The sequence below is a fragment of the Mirounga leonina genome, unplaced genomic scaffold, assembly GCF_011800145.1.
Source record: "Mirounga leonina isolate KUSES-001 unplaced genomic scaffold, KU_Mleo_1.0 Mir_94, whole genome shotgun sequence".
NCBI lineage: Eukaryota > Metazoa > Chordata > Mammalia > Carnivora > Phocidae > Mirounga > Mirounga leonina.
The window spans coordinates 29279997-29302222 of NW_023270855.1; the positions used below are offsets into that span (position 1 = coordinate 29279997).

General features: G+C 42.6%; 1 protein-coding gene across 7 annotated transcripts in view; it reads left to right on the forward strand.

The window, feature by feature from the left end:
- CADPS (calcium dependent secretion activator) overlaps positions 1 to 22226 on the forward strand; it is a 476998-nt gene that overhangs the window by 272595 nt on the left and 182177 nt on the right. For all 7 annotated transcript variants that reach the window (XM_034997161.1, XM_034997160.1, XM_034997163.1 and 4 more), the window contains one exon: positions 18533 to 18644. In XM_034997161.1, coding sequence (XP_034853052.1) covers positions 18533 to 18644 — 112 coding nt within the window. The remainder of the gene's footprint in view (positions 1 to 18532; positions 18645 to 22226) is intronic.

Below are 22226 nucleotides of genomic sequence, written 5' to 3' on the forward strand. Positions count from 1 at the left end.
TGAACTAGGGCAGAAAATGGGAGCCAGATATCTTTTTAGCACCTCAAAACTTAACATTGTGGTGTACTGAGAGTAGATTATCAGTTAATGCCTATTGAGAGATTGGTCATAAATCTTCTCCCAGGGTGCCAGGGACCCTTAAAACCATAAAATTTAAGATGTCTGTCTTTTTCTGCAGGATTTTTTACAGGGTTAAAGGGACATTTGCATAAAAACTTATTTGTACTTTTAAAATGTGGGGGCGCCTGGGTGGCTCAGTTGGTTAAGCATCTGCTTTCAGCTCAGATCATGATCTCAGGGATTGAGCCCCATATCATTGGGCTCTCTGCTCAGCGGGGAGTCCGCTTCTCCCTCTCCCTTTGCCCCTCCCCCCACTCTTGCATTCTCTCTCTCTGTGTCTCTCTCTTTTTAAAAATGTGGCTAAATTTGCTCAATTTTAATAAAATTTGGATGTAATAACAATATATAGATAGACCATATCTTATGATAAATTATCTTTGGTATTAAACATGCCCTCAGCCCTCAGCCTTGGTGAGTCTCTGGGACAGGCTATAAAATAGAAGTAGTCATACCTACATCACTGGTTTGTTGCAAGGATTCAAGCAGATGATGGCTGTACAGGGCTAAGCATCATGTCTAGGACATAGGAAGCATAGTAAGCATAAATATTGCGGACAATATACAAAGATGTGGAATTACAGACAAGATGTGCTGAGACATGGATCCATTATTACAATAAAGCATTGACCAAGCCAGTGTCCCTAGACATGACCATCAAGTGTAATCTAACTCTTTAAGGCAAGAATATACGCCAAACACTTAAAGTACCCTACAAATACCACTGATGTAGGAATGGCTAAACCATATATCAGTCACTCGTTTGTGTCCTTTATCTGATTTTTTGGCATTTTCTCTCACTCTGCCCCAGAACATAGCTTTGTTTTTGCCACCTTCTATGAAGAAGAAGAAAAAGTTTTAACACCCTAAACATCCCCAGTAATTGTGCCTGACATAAGACAGAAGGAGAAGAAAAACAAAAGTCTGTCTGATCCAAGCAACTCTACATTTTCATGTTAGGCACATGTTGAATTTTTTTTTAAACAATTTTTTTTAAAGATTTTATTTATTTATTTGAGACAGAGAGAATGAGAGACAGAGAGCATGAGAGGGAGGATGGTCAGAGGGAGAAGCAGACTCCCTGCCGAGCAGGGAGCCCGATGCGGGACTCGATCCCGGGTCTCCAGGATCATGACCTGAGCCGAAGGCAGTCGCTCAACCGACTGAGCCACCCAGGCGCCCCACATGTTGAATTTTTAATGATGCAAATAATTCATAAAAATTTACAAGCAATCATAATGGATAATGAAATTATCATTCCCCACTTAAAGTGATGAAATTTCCTTGGATGATTGATGGAGAGAATTTTATTGTGCTTATAATGAACTGCCAGAGCCTGAGCTACTGATAGTCTGGTCGGAGGGAGGGAAGGTATTTGTAGGCAGAGAAAAAAGACATATATACTTTTTGGTGGCAATGTAGACTACAGCTTAATTGAAAAGCAGTGTAATATTGATTCTGCTTTTCTCCATCATGGGAAAGGAGGTGAAACTATGTGGCAGCACTTGGAAGGTCATGAAGTTGTTTTCTTTATGTAAATCTGAAAGCAATGAGGGGAGGGGTTAAAACACTAATGGTTACTGAATTCTGACTTTCAACAAACTTACTTATCATAGCATCTTACTCAGAGACAGATGCTTTCTTCCTCCTCCTCCTCCTCCTTTTTCTCCTTTCTTCTCCTTCTTTTTCTTTTTCTTCTCCTTCTCCTTCTGCTTCTCTCCCTCTCCCTCTGGGGTTTGCCTCATATCTGTTGGTTGCTTGATAGTCCCACAATATTGTGAGACAGTCACATTAAGGCAGACCATTCTTTCTCCAACTAGATCTGTTTTCTAGGAATAGAGTGCAAATAGGTGTCTTAGACATGCTTCATCAATCAAGTCTTCTTGACTTTGGCTGACCCCGTCCAATTGAGACATGTAATAGTCAACATTCATTCCATTCAGGTTCAATTCTTAGTTTACTAAATGAGATAGCCCATGTAAAAGCACCTAGAACAATGACTCATAGTAAGCACTCAGTCAGAGCTTTGTCATTATTTTGCGAGAGAGTGGGAGAGCCATGCTATAACTTCCTACTTCTAAAAGTCACTATTGTAGTAACCCTTACAAAGTCACCAGTGTGTTCCAGTGTGCCCATTTGCAACTCACAAACTAGAAAAGACAGTTTACCTGTGGTCAGCATCTCAAGGAAACCGAATAATTACTCTTTTTTTCCTTCAAGGGCCACCTAATATTAAGGGGAAATCTATGATTGGGAGACCAAAGCCTGTCCACCTGTTCATCTTCATGAAACTTAAAGTATTTTCTGTAGGCCTGTTTTCTCTTTGTCCAGCACTCTGCTGTAGACTATTTGCAGTAGTTCACAAACATAACCAAGCAGCAAAATCACCAAGGAAGATCATTGAAAATAAACACTCCTGGACAGGCTGCTCTCTATAAATTCTTGCATAGTAAATATGAGATAGAACCTAGAAATCTCTATTTCAGTACCTTATCCATCCTCCCTTCAACTTATGATTTTGACACCCTTATCTTGTCCCATCAAAACTCTTATATGCTTCCTGGCCTCTCCTTAGTCCAATTTATTTTGCACATTCTCAACCAACTATCATCCTCAGTTACAAACCAATTAACATTTATCGAGAACTTTCAATGGTAGCTGACACTGTGCTAAACCCTTAACATTCATGTCTCATTTAATCCTCACAACACCCAAAAGAGGTAGACATTATTATTTCCCCATTTACACATGAGAAATTTGAGGCTCAGAGGGGTTAGAAGACCTATTCAAGATCACATAGCTAGTGTTCTGCCGTATTTGTATCTGCACCAATACCTGATATATGAAACCCAGGTGTGCCTGATTTCAGAGCTCCAGATCCTAAATGCTACATAATAATTATCATGTCATTACGTATACATTAGGTACATACATATACAATAATCACTGTATTACTCCCCTGCCAAAGACTCCCTATTCCTTGCAGCAGGGATCACAAACGGAAATGCTTACAAGGGTCAGGCAACAAGTGCTGATTCCAGAAGATGATAGGGATAAGGACTAGGAGCTAAGCTTGTGCCCACCCAGGTACAAAGCCTTTTCAAACAGTGGCCAGGTCTCTACCTCTTTACCTTCAGGAAATCATCATCAACATGATCAACAAGGATCATTCATTAAAGTATTAATCTTTACTGTTCTTTTTTAGATCTTTGCTTCTTAATTATGAGAATTTCTGTATCATAGCTCAGGCACTGACTTCGCAAACAGGAGTCGAAAGTTTACCTTTGGAGAAGGCTCACAAAATTCAACTCAGCTTGGTTTTCTGACCACTGCCTGCACAGTTACCCACATGTGTGGAGCATTCTAGGGTCTGCTGACCCTACCTGACATCCTGCAATCAAGTCGTCAGAGTAAAATGGCTAAGAATGGGACTCAAACATCAGGAAGGTGAAGTCACATTTACCACTTAGCAAACATGTGACTTTTGTCAAATTACTTAATATTTCTAGGCTTTAGTTTCCTCATCTGTGACACAGGGTAAACAACCCTCACCACCCCATAGCATCACTGTAAGGATTAAATGAGATAGTATAGTGGAAAGCATGAAGAACAGCGCCTGGCTCATAGTAAGTGCTCAGTAAATGGGAGCTGTTGGGATGAACTGATGACCATGGTGGTGATTACTAGTTAAGATGGTTGCATGATGCAGCCTGGAGTATAACAACTTGAGATTTCCCCAAGCCCTCTGCCTGCAAGAGGTAGGGAGTTAGAATGCAGGGAAGGGGTATTCTTTCATGGCCATGCTGATTGGTGATAACTCAGGAAGGACAGAGAGGAGTTGGGAGAAACAATGTATGTGGAGGTCTCTCCTTTACCTTCTCCCTTTTTCTACATCCCCCAGACCTTTTCCACCAACAGTGCCACCCACAGCAAATTGAATGGCCTGCCTTCCATCTTTCTAACCAAGCCTTTTAAGTGGTTTGATTACTTTCTTTTACATAGTAGTAATTAGTTCTACCTGATTATACCAGGATACCAATATTGGGATGAGAGGAGGACACCCTGGCCCCAACTTTCCTTAGAGATGACATTGGTTATCCAGAACCAAATTATTAGCTAACAAGAATTTCCTTGGTGCAATTGGTCAGTTTCACTCAGAGTTTCTTGAAGTATTACCCACTACGCACTATCCATTCATGAAGCTTTTTGGGAAAAATTTTCTCTAGTCACATAAGTTTGGGAAATGTATGCTATGGCCCCTCTTGAAGATTCAGAATGTATATTAGCATAATAAAAACTCTGAGAAATCCTGCAGAAAGGCACCAATTTTTGGTTAAGCCAGTATTTCCTGAGCCAGTTTCATCATGAGACCCTTCTTTCTTATAACATCTGCTAAGTAAACTCATGCTCAGGTACTTTCATCTTAGAGCTTGTGAGACTGAGAAAGAGCACTGGAGAGACAGGGATACAGAGAAAGACAGAGAGAAAGGGAAGGAGGAAGGGAGAGAGGATAACAAATCAGACTCATTCATTCACTCAATGTGTATTTTCAGGATGTTGGGTACCAGAGATAAAGTGCAGACCAAGAATTAGGTCCCTCCCTTCTGGTGGGTTTGAAGCTGTGATTCCCCCACCTCCTTCTCCCTTTACTTCACTAAAGGAGGGAAAAGAAGAGGATGAAGACCCCTCTTCTCTGGTCTCAGCTCAAGCTCCACGTCCTGGGACAAGATGTCCCCTGACTACCCACCTAATGTAGCCCTGCCCCAGCCATTCTCTGTTTCATGAACCCATTCTGCTGTCTTCATAGGTGCTATCATTTTCAGAAATCACCATGCATATTTACTTGGTTATCTTCATGAGTGCAAGGACCTTCTCTGTCTTATTCATTGGGTCTTGCCCTGAGCCCAGAACAGTACCTGGCATATATGGTGCTCAACATAGTGGGCAGGTGGGTGAATTTGTGAATGAATAAACAAATGAAAAACAATGACAAAAAGCAACAACAACAACAACAAATTAGCCCTTTTGAGGCTAAATCGATAAACCTGCTCTCATTCAATGGGAAACTCAAAAAGATCAACAAGGGAAGCTATCCAATCAATTCGCTATTGCCCACAATTCTGTGTTATTGCTCCCGCCTCTCATCTTGCAAGTGCAGGGCAAAAGTCATTTGCCTGGCACCCACTGACTCATCTCCATTATAGATATAATGCACTTAGGTCCCTTATCTGTTGAATAGAATTGGATTAAAATAAGTGGAATCAGAGGGCTCAGAAGTCTGGCAGACCCTGGATTTGGCCTAGAATTCTAGCTGTGGATGGATAAGGAAGAGGCAGGTGGGGACACTCAGGGAGAGGTTAGAGGGGGAATTTTTGGTGGGTTCCTGTACAGACTAGAGAAAATCCCCATGTACAGCCCTATTATTATCACTGCACCTGTCACTAGTTTTTCAGTGTTTTGTATGTTATAGGCACTATACCAAATACTTTATATGCTTTATTTCATTTAACCTCATAACAGCTTAGAAATTGAAACTCTGGTGAGTTTTCAGATGGGGTAGCTGAGGCCCAAAGAATTTAAGTAGCCTCCCATGGTTATACAACTTTTAAGTGGCAAAGAACAGATTCCTAGCTGGCCTAGTGAGTTTGGAATAGTCTATTTATAATGAATGAAAATTATTCTGACATTAAAATTCACAAATAGCACCATTTCAAAATTGATTATTGGTTCAACAAGTATTTATGACATGCCTTCAGTGTGCCAGGCATTAGTCTAGATACAGATATGCAGAGAACAAAGAAGACAAGAGCCTCTGCCCTTCACAGAGCTTGGCTTCTAGTGATAGGAGACACGCAATAAAGACAAAAACAAGAATAAAATATATGTTAGATAGCAGTAAGTGCTGAGGAGAAAAATAGAGTAGGGAAGGAGAATGAGGAGTGCTGGGGGTCCTGTTTTCTTCAGGACAGTCAGGGGAGAGTTCACTGATAAAGTGACTGTGGGTAGAGCCTGGATGAAGCTGAAGACTGACTCATGCAGAATACCGGGGGAGGAGCATTTCAAAAAATAGGAAACCTCAAGTACAAAGGCCCTGAGGTGGAAGTGCATTTAGGATTTTTGAAGAACGACAAAGAGACTCTTGTAGCTGGAGCTGAGTAAAGGACACTGAAAGTGACAAAGTCAGAGGCAATGAAGGTCCAACTTATATAGGCCTTGGAGGCCATGGTGAAGATTTTGTCATTTATTTTGACTGAGGTGGGGAAGCATTGGGAAGGTTTTGAACAGAGGAGTGATCATAGCTGATTTACATTTTAAAGGATTACTCTGGCTTCTGGGGGCTTGCAGGACACAAGGAAAATGCAGAAAAACAAGTTAGAAGGCTATTGTAATAAACCAAGGGAAAGATGATGGTGACTTGGACCAGGGTGGGGTCAGTGGAGCAGTGAGAAGTGGTCCAATTATGCCTGTACTTTGAAGATAGGACCAACAGATTTGCTGGAGTCACAGATGATTCCAGAGCAATTGGAAGGATGGAACTGCAAATTGCTGACCCGAGGAAGACTTCAGGAGGAGCCAGTTTGGATTTGGGGTAGAGATTAAAAGTTGAGTGTTAAACATATTAAGTTGGAGTTCCTATTAAACATCACTAGTGTGCTCAGTGTGGACCAGGATTTCTCAACCTCAGCATTACTGACCTTTTTTTTTCTTTCTTTCTTTCTTTTTTATTTTTTATTCTTATGTTAATCCCCATACATTACATCATTAGTTTTAGATGAAGTGTTCCATGATTCATTGTTTGTGCACAACACCCAGTGCTCCATGCAGAATGTGCCCTCCTCAATACCCACCACCAGGCTAACCCATCCTCCCACCCCCCTCCCCTCTAGAACCCTGTTTGTTTTTCAGAGTCCATCATCTCTTATAGTTCGTCCACCCCTCCGATTTCCCCCGCCTCTTTCTTCCCCTCCCGCTACCTTCTTCTTCTTCTTTTATTTTTTTTTTCTTAACATATATTGCATTATTTGTTTCAGAGGTACAGATCTGAGATTCAACAGTCCTGCACAATTCACAGCACTTACCAGAGCACACACCCTCCCCAGCGTCCATCACCCAGTCACCCCATCCCTCCCACCCCACCCCCCACTCCAACAACCCTCAGTTTGATTCCTACGATTAAGAATTCCTCATATCAGTGAGATCATATGATACATGTCTTTCTTTTTTTGACTTATTTCACTCAACATAATACCCTCCAGTTCCATCCACGTCGTTGCAAATGGCAAGATCTCATTCCTTTTGATGGCTGCATAATATTCCATTGTATATATATACCACATCTTCTTTATCCATTCATTACTGACCTTTTGACCTGGATCAGTCTTCATTGCTGGAGACTGCCCTGTTCATTGTAGGATGTTTAGTGTCATCCCTGGCCTCTATCCAAAGATGCTAGTCGTGACCCCCCAACCACAGTCACGACTACCAAAAATGTCTCCAGGCATTACCAAATGTATCCGGGGAGGAGGAAGGGAGCAAAACAGCCCCCATTAAGAACCACTGCTGTGGACAGAGAAAAGAAGAGGTCTGCAGACTGAGGCCTGGGTGTGCTAAAGTTTAGAGAGAAGAGGAAGAAAAGCAGCAAAGGGGACTGAGGAGGCATGGCCAGTGAGATAGAAGGAGGACCAGAAGAAGGAATCTGTGCTTCACTTGCTGTTTGAATGATTCTAAATAGATATCTTAATCATAGACCTCTGTAAACAAGTCTATTAAAATGCATAGAATTTAATGGTAAGTAGATTATGGCTGGTCCTAACAATCCAGCTATGCCAAAGAAAGGGTTGTGTGTGTTTGTTTGTTTTTTATAAGATGAGTCATGACTAAATTTGTGATAGCCTCCAAATTCAACCACTTGGCTTTCTAAAGTTCCTTTTAAAGCCCAGTTACCTCCAGGACCCTATTCATAAGAGCAGCTCACATGTATTTAGCCAAGCCATAGTATGTGCTCACTGTGCCAATGCTTTACCTGAATTATATAATTAATTCTTTGTAGTAACCCCATATGGTAGGTATTTTGCTTATCTCCAGTCTACAGATGAGGAGACTAAGGCTCAGAGAGGTTATGTCTCTTGCCCACAATCACACAGCTCCTCAGAGGTGGAGCCAGGATTCACACCAGTCCATACAACTGTAAAGCCCACATTTCTAACCTCATTACCTTCAGATTTCTCTCAGAAGCTGCACCTGGCTTCATTTTCTGCCACTCAACTTTCTAAGCACTGAGCCTAAATGAGGTGGAAACTATAAAAAGCAAAGCTAAGCACCTGACAAGCGGGAGCAGCAGGAATCAAGGGGCACTCAGAATCTGACGAGTTCCAAATGGATTTCATTGTATGCCTTGCACACATCTCTAAACAAGGAAGGGAAGATGCAGGAAGGACCAAAAAAAAAAGTCTCCACTGAAAAGATAAGTAACACTTGTAAGGGCCTTAGAAGCATTAAAAGGTTTTTACAACCGTTATCCACTCGGGGAGTTAAAGAAGACAAGTTTTGTTACTGTCAAATCCATAGCAAATGAGAAGACTTAGTCCCGAGCTGAAATGATGGGCCCTCGCATTGGGCATTCCAGGTACGCTTGGTTGAGCACTCTCCTATAAGTTTATGTCTCCCTAGTACTGAGACAAGGAGAGTACACAGACCTTATAGCTGGAAATGCGTGGCAGAAATATCTGTCCATTTACTTTACCTGGACAGAGGATATAAAACTGATTTTTATTAGGAATGTGTGCAAGTTAGAATTGAAGGAAATTATAGTTAATTCTGGCTCTTATCAATTGGTGAGCCTTCAAATTTATTATTTCAGAATGAAACCAGTGCCAGTCATGACATTTTAGTTACATCTGGGCCCAAGACATCTGGCCTTATTCACTAGACTCAAGTAGGTACAGTGCCTGGGCCCAAATAGTGTTCAAGAGCCTAAGAAACTATCGAAACCTCAAAAGGAAATGGATTAATTCTTAAATAAAGATAACTGCAAAATCAAAAATAATATTGAATTAAATGTCTTTTAATTAGTTGACTGCAATTCAACTTTCATCCAGTTTTTTATACATTTTTTACAACATGGTTTAGAGTACCTTTAGCATGTTTAACATTATGTGGGTGGGAATCCCAAAGTAAGAATAGCTAGGCTTTGTGGAGGACCCTGGTGGCCAATGCAAGGAGAGCCAAATTTGACTGCGAATATAGGTGGTATTTTCACTCTACTGAGATGGTATTAGTAGAGATGATCAAGATGGCTTGAGCAGTGGTGATAGTTCTCTACAACTCGGATTTGTCATTTTTGAAGGACTTCTCTGGCTCCAGATTGGGCCAATGCCATACCTTTGGCTTCAAGAGCAATTTCCCCAATGCTTTCAGCCTTCAGTCCATACTGAGGGGCATTTGGCCAACTGGCCCATTCACCATTTCCCTTTGAGACTCCTGGCATTCATGACCACTCCCAGTGGTTTCTCATAAATGTTAAACAGAGAAAAAAAAGAACAAAACCACAAGCCAGTCCCAGAGGAAGAGACAAGCATGGCTCACAACAGTGTCCTCAGGGATCCTTCTCTGTGGCATGATGAGAACCCAGCCCATGAAAGCAAAACCAACAACAGTTCCCATAATCCCCTCCATCAAAGGCACCTGGGAGGTCTCACAGGATGGGGCTGGCTGCATGGAGGACAGCCAAACCTCTGAATGGCTGTGCCTGAACCCCTCAAGTGCTGCCTGTGTGTGCCCACCGCAGCTTGGGTGCCCACTCAGTCAGAGCCACAAATGCTGGGGGCACTCAACTGCTGCTGAGGTTGGCTTCGTGGTTATTGCTTTCCATGTGGGAGGCTCGAGCAGGGGCACCTTTGATGTGGCGAGGGCTTCCTCTGGGAGCACTTGACCGCAAGTGGTTTGAGAGACATTGGCTGCCTGCCTTGGTCTTGGGAGGTATTGACACTCTTGCTCATTAGGGGACCTGGACCGTGCTTTTGGCAGCCTTCAGCCAGCACAATCAGGCCTCAGTCCAGTTCTCATACTGTGGAGAGACTGGCAAACAGGGAGGCTGTTTTCTGAAGACGTATGAGCTGGGAACTATTTTTTTTCCAAGGCAGCAAGGTCATTAGGCAGGTGTTTATTGAATGACTGCAATAGACTTTTTAATCATATGAAAGGACTATAAGATACATCTGGGTTCTCCAGGATATGCTATTCTACCTGACGACTCTAGACCAGACTATAGGACATAGAGTAGAACCAGGATGATGTGATTAAGTACCAAACAGAGGCACTGTATCAGTTGGCTATTGCTCTGTAACAAACTGTCTGAAAACTCAATGGCTTAAAACCATAGTCATTTATTTCCTTCACTCATCTGCACATCGTTGGGGGTTGGCTGATTCATGCCAGGCTCAGCTGGGTGGCTCTGCTTCAAGATGTGGGTCTGGTTGGTCTTGGCTCCTCACTGTGGATTGGGCTCAGGCCTGTTCCTGCATCTTGGATGCAGGCTGGAGCAATAACAGCTACTGCTTCTGGTGATGACAGAAGCACTGGAGGGTAAGCCCCACCACGCAAGCACATTGCAAGCCTCCGCTTCCATCACATCTGCTGATATCCCACTGGCCCACCCTCCTCCTGGCACTTCCAACCTCCCTCCTTCTGGTTTATTTTCCTCTATAGCAATGTGTGATAAATGTAGGAGGTATGAAAGACCTGATGATGAAGTGGACAAGGGGTGAAGAGGAGAAAACAAGAGTGAAGTCCGGGTGACTGGCAGTTCCTTTGGCTAAGCCGGGGAAGCCGTAGAGGAGCAGATGTGAGGAGAGAAAGCTAAAGCTGAGGTTTGGATACATTTGATTTCAGATTCCTGGAGAGGAGACATTCCAGTGGAAATGTCAAGTAGGCGAACCAGAGCCTTCACGTCTCCGCCTCGCAGACAACCCAATTTCTACAGAGCAAATGCCTCATTTATGTAGATAAGAGGTAGTTTAGCTTTTCTGGTACATTAAAGGTCCCGAATCACATCCTATCAATTAGTTTCCATGAGACACACCGTGATGGCACAATTGATTCGCTTGGCATAGAATATCATGCAGTCTGCCTGAAAGGCAGGCCAGAAGATTTTAATGCAGTTGTCTCCAGGCAATTATTAACTTTCCCTCTTAGCAACGGGACCAAGGCACTTTCATTCCCTGAAATGACAATTCTCCCTTGTTAAAGCTCACAGTTAATTTTAAGAACCACACCAATTTAACACCCAGCTCACATGAGCCATATACCTTGAATAAATGCAAATCCTGTCTCCGTGGCATGAATTATGGCCTTATGCTGAGCATTGCCATGGCAACTAATGACATCATCCCCCAAGACCAACCTGCACAAAATCCAATTCTCCAAGGGTCCTTATTTGCCTAAAGTGGATGTGTTGTCTTGGCTTATTCACATATGCATTTGTAAATATCACTCTGTTGTCAAAGGTTTGTGGTGGATGTTTACTGTCATTTTGGGAGGTATATTCCCTTTGTGGCAAATGTTGTTTTTTGTTCATGGGGGGAGGGGGGTGGAGGAAATTCTAATGAAAATTACTGTGTGTATTTGATTAGCAACATTTGTTGATAACATATGGTCTGAGGAGGCTTCCGCAAATAAGAGGCTTTAAATAGTAAACAGAGATGTGACTGTGATGAAGCAGATGCTCTCCAAACACACAGTAGAAGGTTGCTTTGCAGTGGCTTTCTCCTTCCCTCCACCCAAGCATATTCCTCTCCCTTATTTTCTTCCCCGGATCAAAGTGCTCACTTTCAAAGCAGTGGCACTGTGGGATGGGTTTGGAGAAATAATGTGCTGTGACTTTAAAAAATCATCTCCGCCCCCCCCCCAAAATATGAATTATCTGCTACTTATGTTTACTATTTGATATTAATAATGATGTAGTGTGATTAAATGAGTCAGCCAGCTCAAGTGGATCTGGAAGCAGCATTTGGGCACCACGTGTCTGAAATGCTATGATACACAATCCCCGATTTTCCAATACACCAAGAGTGCTGGAGAGGGCTCCATGAAGAATTTAGAGCAGCAAATCGAATCATCATGGGCTGAGCTGTCCTTGTAAGTGCATGTTTACAGTTTATCTTCATGGATCTGCTCCAGTGAGCATACTTCCTTCTGATCTGCTAATGAAAATAAAAGTATTCCCATTAGATTGAACCAGCGATTTCACTTTGTCTATCAGGGGTCAGCATGCTCTTTCTATAACAGACCAGAAAGTAAATAATTTAGGTTTGTTGGCCAGATGGTCTCTGTCGTAACTACTCTGCTCTGCCTTTGAAGTGCAAAAGCAGCATGGGCGGTATGTAAAGGGGTGAACATAGCTGTTTCCTAATAAAACTTTATTGATGGGCATTAAAATTTGAATTTCATGTAATTTTCTTGTGCCACAAAACATTCTTCTTTTGATTATTTTCAGTCATTTAAAAATGGAAAAACCATTCCTAGCTCATCAGCTATACGTAAGCAGGTATTTGGTCAGACTTGGCCCCTGGGACATAGTTTACCAACCCCTGGTTTATAAACCTACAGTGAAAGACATAACTTTTTAGTGTTTTCCATGTGCTGGGTATTGAGTTGAACAGTGTATATACAATAGCTTATCTCCTAATTATTCGTCCATCAATCCTCTGGGGTCAGTATTATCCTTATCCCCAGTTAAAGGTGTGAAAGTCAAGGCTCAAACTCACTCTAATAAGTGTTATCATTTCTGCATCTGACATCTCTCCAGGTAAAACACAATATCCCTAAGTACTGATGTCTCTTTCACCTTTTGGATCCACAGCAGCTCCTAACACAGTGACTTGCACATGGTGGGACATGCAGGAATTATTTTCTAAATGAAGAAAGAAATGAAGGGCTAATTAGAGGTACGATCCCTAGAGCAGTAGAAGTCAGAGTTTCACCCAGTGCCACAGAGACCTGGACTGTTCCTATATTTATTCCCCACCCTCTTGTAAAAGGTACTGGTTTGGAATGGACTCACATGTGTCAATATACGTTGCTTTATATTTGGAGGTGCCACTCTGAGTGATTGCATTTCTAGAGTCTATGTTTATGTGCTGATGGCTGGAAAGACCAGAAGTGACAATAATAGTCCATTTTATAACTTGGTGGCACTTTCCAGCATTATACCATTGACATTCACATTGCTGCCAGCCCTTGGCCTCATAAGTTAACTGTCCTTGGTACGCTGGGTCTCCACTGCATGCTGCCAGCCTCAGTGTCCACTGCAGAGAGTTGCTGTGCTCCTAAAAATCATCTTATCTCTAAGGATATAAAGATCTCAGTTTTGCTCAAAGGAGGCAGTCAGACCCTTGGCTATCCCAAATGTCACATCTCCCCATAATCCCCTGAATTTGGTGACATGATTATTCTGAATTTGTCACTTCTTCCTAGTCATTAAGTAAGTATTTGTTGTGTGCCAGGTCCTGTGCTTGGTGCAGGAGATTAATTAAATATAATAAATTATGCCATGCTCCCTGCTCCCAAGGCGTACATTATCTAGAGAGAGAGCTAGATACACACACAGATAATTGTCAGACTACACTATGATACAGTGTTATGTGTTACTGAGAGGCAGTGAAGCTCTATGGTTTCATGCATGGGCTCTGCAGTCAAAAACCCTAGGCGTTTAAAGCATGGCTCTGTGAGAGTCTGAAACCCTGGTCCAGTTACTTAACCTCCCCAAGTCCTAGTTTCTCCATTTTAAAATGGGGATAATAACAGAATATACCTCATAAGAGCAGTCAGAAGGATTAAACGAGATAATCCATGAAAAGCCCTCAGCCCGGGATGGCAAAATTTAAGCACTTGCTAATTGGTGACTATTTTTAGCTTTTCTGTGAGCTAGCTCTATGGTGTGATTATAGTGGCAGATATGATGAGGTCACACAAAAGGGAGACCTCACCCACTTTATCTACCTGCGTTCAGAGAGAAGTTTGTTAACCTCTCCAACTGCTGCTTGCAATAAATATTATCAACCTCTGGTCTTCTCAAATCAAACTACAATTGTATTTCAGTTCTGGGGAACTTTTAAGAAGAAGTATCCACCTTAATAACCACAGTCTCAGTGCACAGCAAAGCAAAAGAAATGAGCAGAGAAGAATGCAACATTGAGAAATAGATTCATTGAATGATGTGTGGCCCCACCAAAAGGCCAAGGCTTGGCAAAAGTACAGTTACAAACATAACTGATTTAACTGGATCAAGACACAGAGCAGTGAGTTGGTGGAACGTGAAAGGAAGGCCATATGGTGCCATGGTTGAGTTTGGGTCATGAAATCAGACTGCCATTTGCTCCCTGTGTGTGATCCTGGACACATTATAGCCTGTCTGAGTCTGTCTTGTCTGTAACTGTGAGAGTAACCATTATAAGCTTTTCACAGGATGGCCAAGAGGACGTAAAAAAATGAAATGCATGTATGTCTGAGTGACACTTTTGAGGGAGGAATTTGTGCCTAGCACATAGTAATCTCTGAATAAATATTAGCTGTTTGTTGTAAAGATAGTCAGGTCTCTCTGTGGCTGGAAAAAGACAGAGTGGACATTTCCATGACTTTTTTTTTTTCAAAGGGGAAAGGGACAGGAAACAGTACTTATAATTAAATCTCCCTGGGTCTTCTACGAATAGGAAGCATCTACAAAAAGAAGTCAGGAGTCGTTCTTTTACAAAGTCCAAGGACTACAGTGAAGGGTGAAGTTTCATGTCAACACCAGTGACAGCCCATTTCCACTGCATCACCCATCCTCAGTCCCAGCTAAACAGACTGGGTGTCATTGAACCCAGATCCTTATTTGTGAGCTTATGACTCATGCAACTACACAGGTCCTACGCTCAGACCTCTGTTTGGTTTAATGCTCTGCATTGCCATCTTGAAATTCTTAATTATTTTACCCTTCACCCTGTTTGTTAAGTGAAGTTTGATGGAACAATGGAGCATGCATTTGAGCAGAACTACTCTGAAAAAGAGAAAGACTCTATATTTCAGTACCCTTAGTAGCACTTTCTCCTGCTTTTTGAAGAAGAAGCCCCACATTTTCATTTTGCACAGGCCTTGAAATGACATAGCCCAACCTGATTAGACTGGAGACTTTTCTCTTTTTGCCTGCTTCACTGGGCCAGCCTGCCATTTTGAAATCTGATGGATAAATTGGGATTCAGCAGTGACCTAAAAACTTGAGGTGAGCCAAGGGTCATGGTGGGAAGCCAAAAGCACAGCTGCAGATCTGGGGGAAAGGAAAAGCCACTCAGTGTCCAAATGGACTGGGTGGTCAGGGCAGCCTCCAGTAGCTTGAATTGCATCCAACTGACAGGGTGGAGGGCTCACTCTGCCCTACAGTCTGAGTCACGTTGAATGCCTGATGAGCTGAGCATCCTTGGGTAGCAGCAAACCAGTTCCAACAACAGTATCATAGAGATACAGTGTGGGGGGGCCCCGGGGGGCACTGAAATCAAGGCCTCTTTGTGGCTTGGTGTTAATGCATCTCATTCCAGAACTCTTTTGATTTCCAGAAGGAATCTTCCTCATCTCCATGACCAATCATGATAAATGCCCAAAGAGATTAATAGCACAATTCATCACAAAGAATAAATGAATGATCATGGTTTTTGCCAATATTGCTAATTATTAATAATGCTTGTTATTGATAATTATGACAGTATTAGCAGGGAAAGCTGTAACATGGGAATTAAGGGATTTGGGTTCTAGCCAGCTTGGTCAAAATTCACGGGAGTAAAACGGACAAGATCTTGAGTTTCTTCTCAGTTTTCTTATCTGTGAAATGGGGATGATAACTATTTTACTACTTACACTGTGTAGTAGGAAGGCAATGTCATAGATTCTTAATACGTGTTGAATGGATAACACAAAATAGAAGTGATCATCACAGTTACTAGAATATATCTTACATATCCTTATTTTGGGGAGAGAAGGTAGCCAAATTTTGTTGGGTTCTCATGCTCTTTCAAGCCTGTTACTATTTACTTTTTATTTTTTATCCTTTTATTTATTTATCTTTATCTTATTTTTATTTATCTTTATTATGTCACTACTCTGAAATTTTAGAGCTGAGCACACTGAGGTACAGGGACATTAATTACTTGCCCCAAGTCCTACCGTTCATAAGTGACTAACCAGAATTTGAAGTAAAGGTGTCTGATTCAAAACCCTATACTTTGTCATGTTGCTTTTGCTAATAAATTGATTCCCTGTCTTAGGAGTTTTCTGCAGTAGCTGGTGACCAAAATTAGGAGCTTCTATCTGTACATCTAACATTGTGCTGTTGTGTTTGGAACCTGTTGCTTCTTGTTCTGTCTTTTTGCATATCTTCTCCCTTTCTCAGTCATGACTATTGGGTTTTCCTCAATGACTTTTTATCCCTTGGCTTCCAATCTGGGCTCCTCCTTACCTCCACTTTTCTGGTGCTATCTTGTCAACTTTCTCTAGATTCCTCATGCCTTTGAGTTTAGTCAACAGGATTTATTTGAGTGCAACATGGAGACTAGAAGTCATTTCTATCATTCACAGAAGTAGAAATACAACCAACAAGCAGAGTAATACATTCAAGCATGCTATTAGTCAAACAAATGCCCATGAAAACACCAAAGACAAAGTAAGCCAGAAGAAAAAGTGAATAGGGGCATCCCTTGAAGGCAAGAAGCACTGTGATTCGCGCTCATTCCCAGATGCTGGGACGATGGTTGCCACCTTTGTGGAAAGTTTTTTGGGAATCGGTATCCCAAGACTTTGTTCATTGATGAGCAGAATTCCTGCAGCATTTTAAGAGCAGTATAATGTTTATTGATATTTCCCAAGGAAATAATCAAAGATGAAGTTTAAAAAGTCATGTCCAGCCCCATCTCAATAATAGAACAATGGTTAAATAAATTATGATGTACCTATAAGGAATTATATTATAGGGTCATTAAAAATAATATTATAATGTATATTTTACAGTATGGATGTTGGCCATCATATAAGGCTAAATGAAAAAAAAAAAAAAACCTCTATACAAAATTATATCTATCCTGTTTCCTAGTTCTGTAAAAGAATGTATATTTGGCATCACTTATTTATTCACCAAATATTTCTTAAGTGTCTTCTATGTGCTAAGCACTATGCTAAGTATGCAACATAAGCAAAAAATATCCAATCAGAGGATTCAGCTATTGAATAATCACACAGAAATAAGTAATTACAAACCCAGTGATTGCTAGGACAGAACATTAAACAGTATGTTCCAGAGAATTTAACACCAGACCACATTTAGACTGGGAGACCAGGGATGGGAAAGTGTTATTGAAGCTGAGCTCTGAAGAGGTAGCCAGGTGGGGAGAAGCATTGCCAACAGAGGGAAGCATGCATGCAGGGGCCCTGAGGTGGCATAGTTAGGAGCAGGCGAGTGGGAGACTACACGCAGTGGGTCTGGATTGCACCCTGGGGGCTCAGTGCAATCCAGTGGACACTTCTGGAAGATCGCACTGACTGTAGGTACAGAACGGATGGTAGGGCTCTGTGATAACAATGATGAGTAGAGGAAAAGGCCCTGTCTGAGGGACCCATCGGTGGCTCGTGTCCACCCCGGCTAGCACCCCACCCGGAAGCTGGTTAAGCCAGGCTCTGCTCTGAGGAGATCTAAGACTCAGATTTCCACAGACAAGTAGGAAAGGGCATTTCCCACTTCTCCTCCTTCTACCTTCCACTCCTTTGAGCTCCGTCCATTACTCTATTCAACTCATCTTTGAATGCCAGAGGAAATGGGGCCCCCCGCCTCCCCAAAACGACTGACGTATTTTAAAACATATTTTATTTTTTGTTTTGTTTTTTTATTATTATGTTATGTTAATCACCATACATTACATCATTAGTTTTTGATGTAGTGTTCCATGATTCATTGTAAAACGCATTTTAAAGTTGGATGTTGGCTCTGACCAAATGAAGCCCTATCTCAAAATCTAGAACTGCAGTTTCCAAGAACTAGGGACTCAAAGGATACAAGGAAATATTCGTGGTGACCCTGAAATAGTTTGTAAGGATAGCAAATGCACGAGGAAGAGTTCTCGACAACTCGATTCCATACTAATTCCAAGTGATTCCTGGTAGTGCTCTGTGAAGACCCGTGGCAACTTTCTGAGCATCTGTCTTGCATTTGCCTAACAAGTTAATTAACACTTTTTGTCACTCCAGCAGCTTTGGAGGGGAGGCAAGGGGAGGGGGATGTGACAGCCAATGCTGCCTTGGGTTAACCCTGCATTCCCCCTACTCGGGAGGAAGGCAGCTGCATTTAGCATTGTCAAGGCAGAGGGCTCCGCACTGACCTTTCTGATTCTGTCCGCAGCTGGGGCACCCAGGGTGACTTCTCGACGACCCACGCACTGCCAGCTGTGAAGGTGAAACTGTTCACAGAGAGCACAGGGGTCCTGGCCTTGGAGGACAAGGAGCTCGGACGGGTAAGCGCTGCCCATCACAAGGAGCTCCAGAGAGCTGTGTCCCCAGGTCCCAAGAGGCAGCACTGCCAAGTACTGAAAGGTCCAGCTTTGGGTTTGAATCCACAAGCTCTAATCTCCATTGACTGTGTGACCTTGGGCAAGTACCTCAATCTCTCCACCCTCCATTTCTCCTCTTAAATCTGGGCTACCAATAGTGCACCCTGCAGAAGATACAGCAGGGGTTCTCTGCACCCTCAGACCCAGACACCCTGTAGAGCAAAGAGTTGCAATAGCCCTTCCCATCCTGCAGTGAAATTCTTGGAATAATTTAACAAGCAGACCCACCTAACAATTTAAAAATCAGTACAATGACATAATATGAAGAAGAAATAAAAGGGAATTAATTAATAATAAAATAACTTCAAAATGTAAAGATTCAGGCACAACTGCACTAGAAGACCTAAAGAAGGAACGCTGTCCTTGTTCCGACATAGGGGACCACTCTGAAGGTCACAGCGACAAAACCCGCCATGGAAGGGAGAAGCTCCGAAGCTTAAATGTCAGTAAACTGATTTCTTCAAACCGCCCACAAGTCTTGGTAACACGGTTTCCTCAATTTCCCTGGAAAAGTGCCAAAAATACTTTGAGTGTATATTGTTCCAAATTACAAAAATTCAATGTAGTGAAGTTTAAAGATCTAATTGGCTTATTAAATGATCCATGAATCAGGCAGGATCCCATCTGCAAGTAGAGGGAGCGCCAAGAAGATGTATGAAAACCAAGGTTTCTGCAGAAGGATGAGGGGGAAGAAATTACCACCAGAAGAAAAGGATTGTTTTAGGCAAGGTAGCTTTCCTTTAGGGGGAAAAGTGAGGGGTCTTATCACACAGATGACCCCATCTCTCTTTGGGGAATGGAGAGGGCCCAAGTAACGGACTCACCAGCCCTGACCGAAAACTTCCTGACTGAGCCATTAAGACTGCATTTCTGGGGGGGTTGAAACTGCAGTTAGATTATATCCTGAGCACCGGTTTGGGAACAAGTAACACCATTTGATGCCTGTGGTTTTCTTTTTAACAATATGTAAAGAAGATTTAAGATCTAGACTCAGTTCGTTATAAACAGGCTTTTCCACCTCCATTCCCACCCGGTGGGAATATTCAGAAGTCGGGTGAGATGCAGGACGATTCCTCACTGGGGAGGAACATCTCATTCACTGCATGACGTGTAGTATCCCTGGGCCCCAGCCATTCAATACCAACAGAGCCCAGCACCATTATTTTGTCAACCAAAATTGTCCCCCAAATTTCTGAAGCATCCCAAAGTGTGGTACCAGTCCCTTTGAGTACCACTGAGATAATAAAGACATTTCTTTTTACTTCTCAGCCATTGACTCTGCACCAGGCAGCCCATCTCTTCAGAATGTAACTTAGATTTACTGGCTTCAGATGCTTCCATCACTCCACAGTGCTTACAATAAAATTGGAACTCGGTAGCACCGCCTACAAGGATGCATATGATCTGGTGTCTGCCCACCTCCTCGGCCTCTTTTGTTGCTACCTTTCCCCTCATCCACTATGCATCAGTATCAGGGCCAAATCTTAGTCCACCGAATAAACCACTCCTTCCTGCATTGGAGGGCTTTCTCCCTGCCTGGAGCGGTCCCCACTACCCAGCTCTTCAAAAGGCTGCCTCCTTCCTTACATACATGCTGCTTCCTCAGAGAGCCCCTTCCTGACTGCCCATCTTCCTTCATTCACTACCCCAGCCACCCGTCCACTAAACTTGATCACCAATGAGAGAAAGAAAGAAGAATTTACAGAAATTTTGGCTTCTGTCTCTCACACTGGACTACGAAAACCCCGTGGGCATAGAACCCTAAACTATTCCGTTCACTACCCCATACCCCGACCCCAGCACAGAGACTCCCAATACATTTCATTCCATACTGGTTGGTTGCATAATCCCTTCTGAAAGCTGTCTGACCTCAGCCAAGCGTTCAGCCTCTCTAAGCCCCTGGTGTGTCATCAGTGGAATAATGTGAGAACAAGTGCATAGGCACACAGCCCTAACAAGGCCAGCAAGAACACAGTAAGCAGGCTTTCTTCTTTCGTCCTTTTGTGCCCACTTGATCTGGCTTTCATCTATAGAGCTGACCCAGAATCATATTACTAGGATGTAGACCAGGATATTAGTGTTAGAAGAGGCGAGTCCAGGAGTGCTCAGCCTGAGTCCGCAGAAGGTTCCATGGAATCCAGGAACCCCTTGAAATGGTTTGCAAACTGTTGAGGTGGGGAGGGGCATATGTGCGTTTTTCTGGACTCACGAGTCCAAAGCATTCACCAACTTCTCAAAGCTGTTTCCACTCAGGAAAGTTAAGCCCTCTGAGCTAGTCAAACCTTTTTATTTTATAAATGAGAAAACAGATACCCATGGAAGGCAGGAAGCTCCCCCAGAGCCACCCAGTGAGGGTGGCGCCCAGGCGCTGTATGTGTGCCCATCCCTGAGGACGCTGTGTAGCCCCCTCCCTGATGCTCCATGATAACCCTAATTAGTTATTACTCATCCTGCCCAGATGAGTGCACTGGGGCCCAGAGGAGGCAAGTAACGTGCCAGGAATGATGTTGGCTCATCTCCAGGACCATTTCCACTGTACCACTTTGTCCCTATGCAGAAATGAAACCCTCAGCTCTGCTGCTGTGGTGAAGGCCACGGGCTTGCCACAGCCCCATACAGTTTTTCGTTTCTGAAGAACTCATTCTCTCCTCCAGCCCCATTACCTATTTCCCCAGATAAGAATTTACTCTTCCGGGGGGAAATCGGAGGGGGAGACGAACCATGAGAGACTATGGACTCTGAAAAACAAACTGAGGGTTCTGGAGGGGAGGGGGTGGGAGGATGGGTTAGCCTGGTGATTAAAGAGGGCACGTTCTGCATGGAGCACTGGGTGTTATGCACAAACAATGAGTCATGAAACACTACGTCAAAAACTAATGATGTAATGTATGGCGATTAACATAACAATAAAAAAAATTTTTTTTAAAAAAAAGAATTTACTCTTCCTACCAAAGAAGCTTTCCACCAGTTGCCGTGGAACCTGCCTGTGTGGTCCACATGCCCGCTGGGCCGCCCTCTGCTGGAGGCCCCTCCGCACGCTGCTGCTGGCGAGGACTGCTTTCTGTTTTAAAATGAAGCAATTTCTTGTATCCCTGAGGGAGTATTTCTATGCTCTAATTGTTCCCAAGCTTAGCAGGACACAGCCACATTTAAAATCCCAGTGCTACATTCATTCATTCAACAATATCTAGTTTGTTCTATATTCATTATGCTTCCTTTTAATCAACTTTTTAATTGAAAAAATAATTCATGTGCTGCAAAAAAAATTTTTTTAATGGGTATTAGTGAAAATGAATGATTCTTCCCACCTTGCCCTAGTATCTTTTACAGAGAAAAACCTTGTTTTCAGTTTATTGTGTATTCTTCACCCAGTATTCTATGCATGTACAAGCATAGCATGTACAAGCATATGTATGTATATACATCCCACGAAAGAAAGAAAGAAAGAAAGAAAGAAAGAAAGAAAGAAAGAAAGAAAGAAAGAAA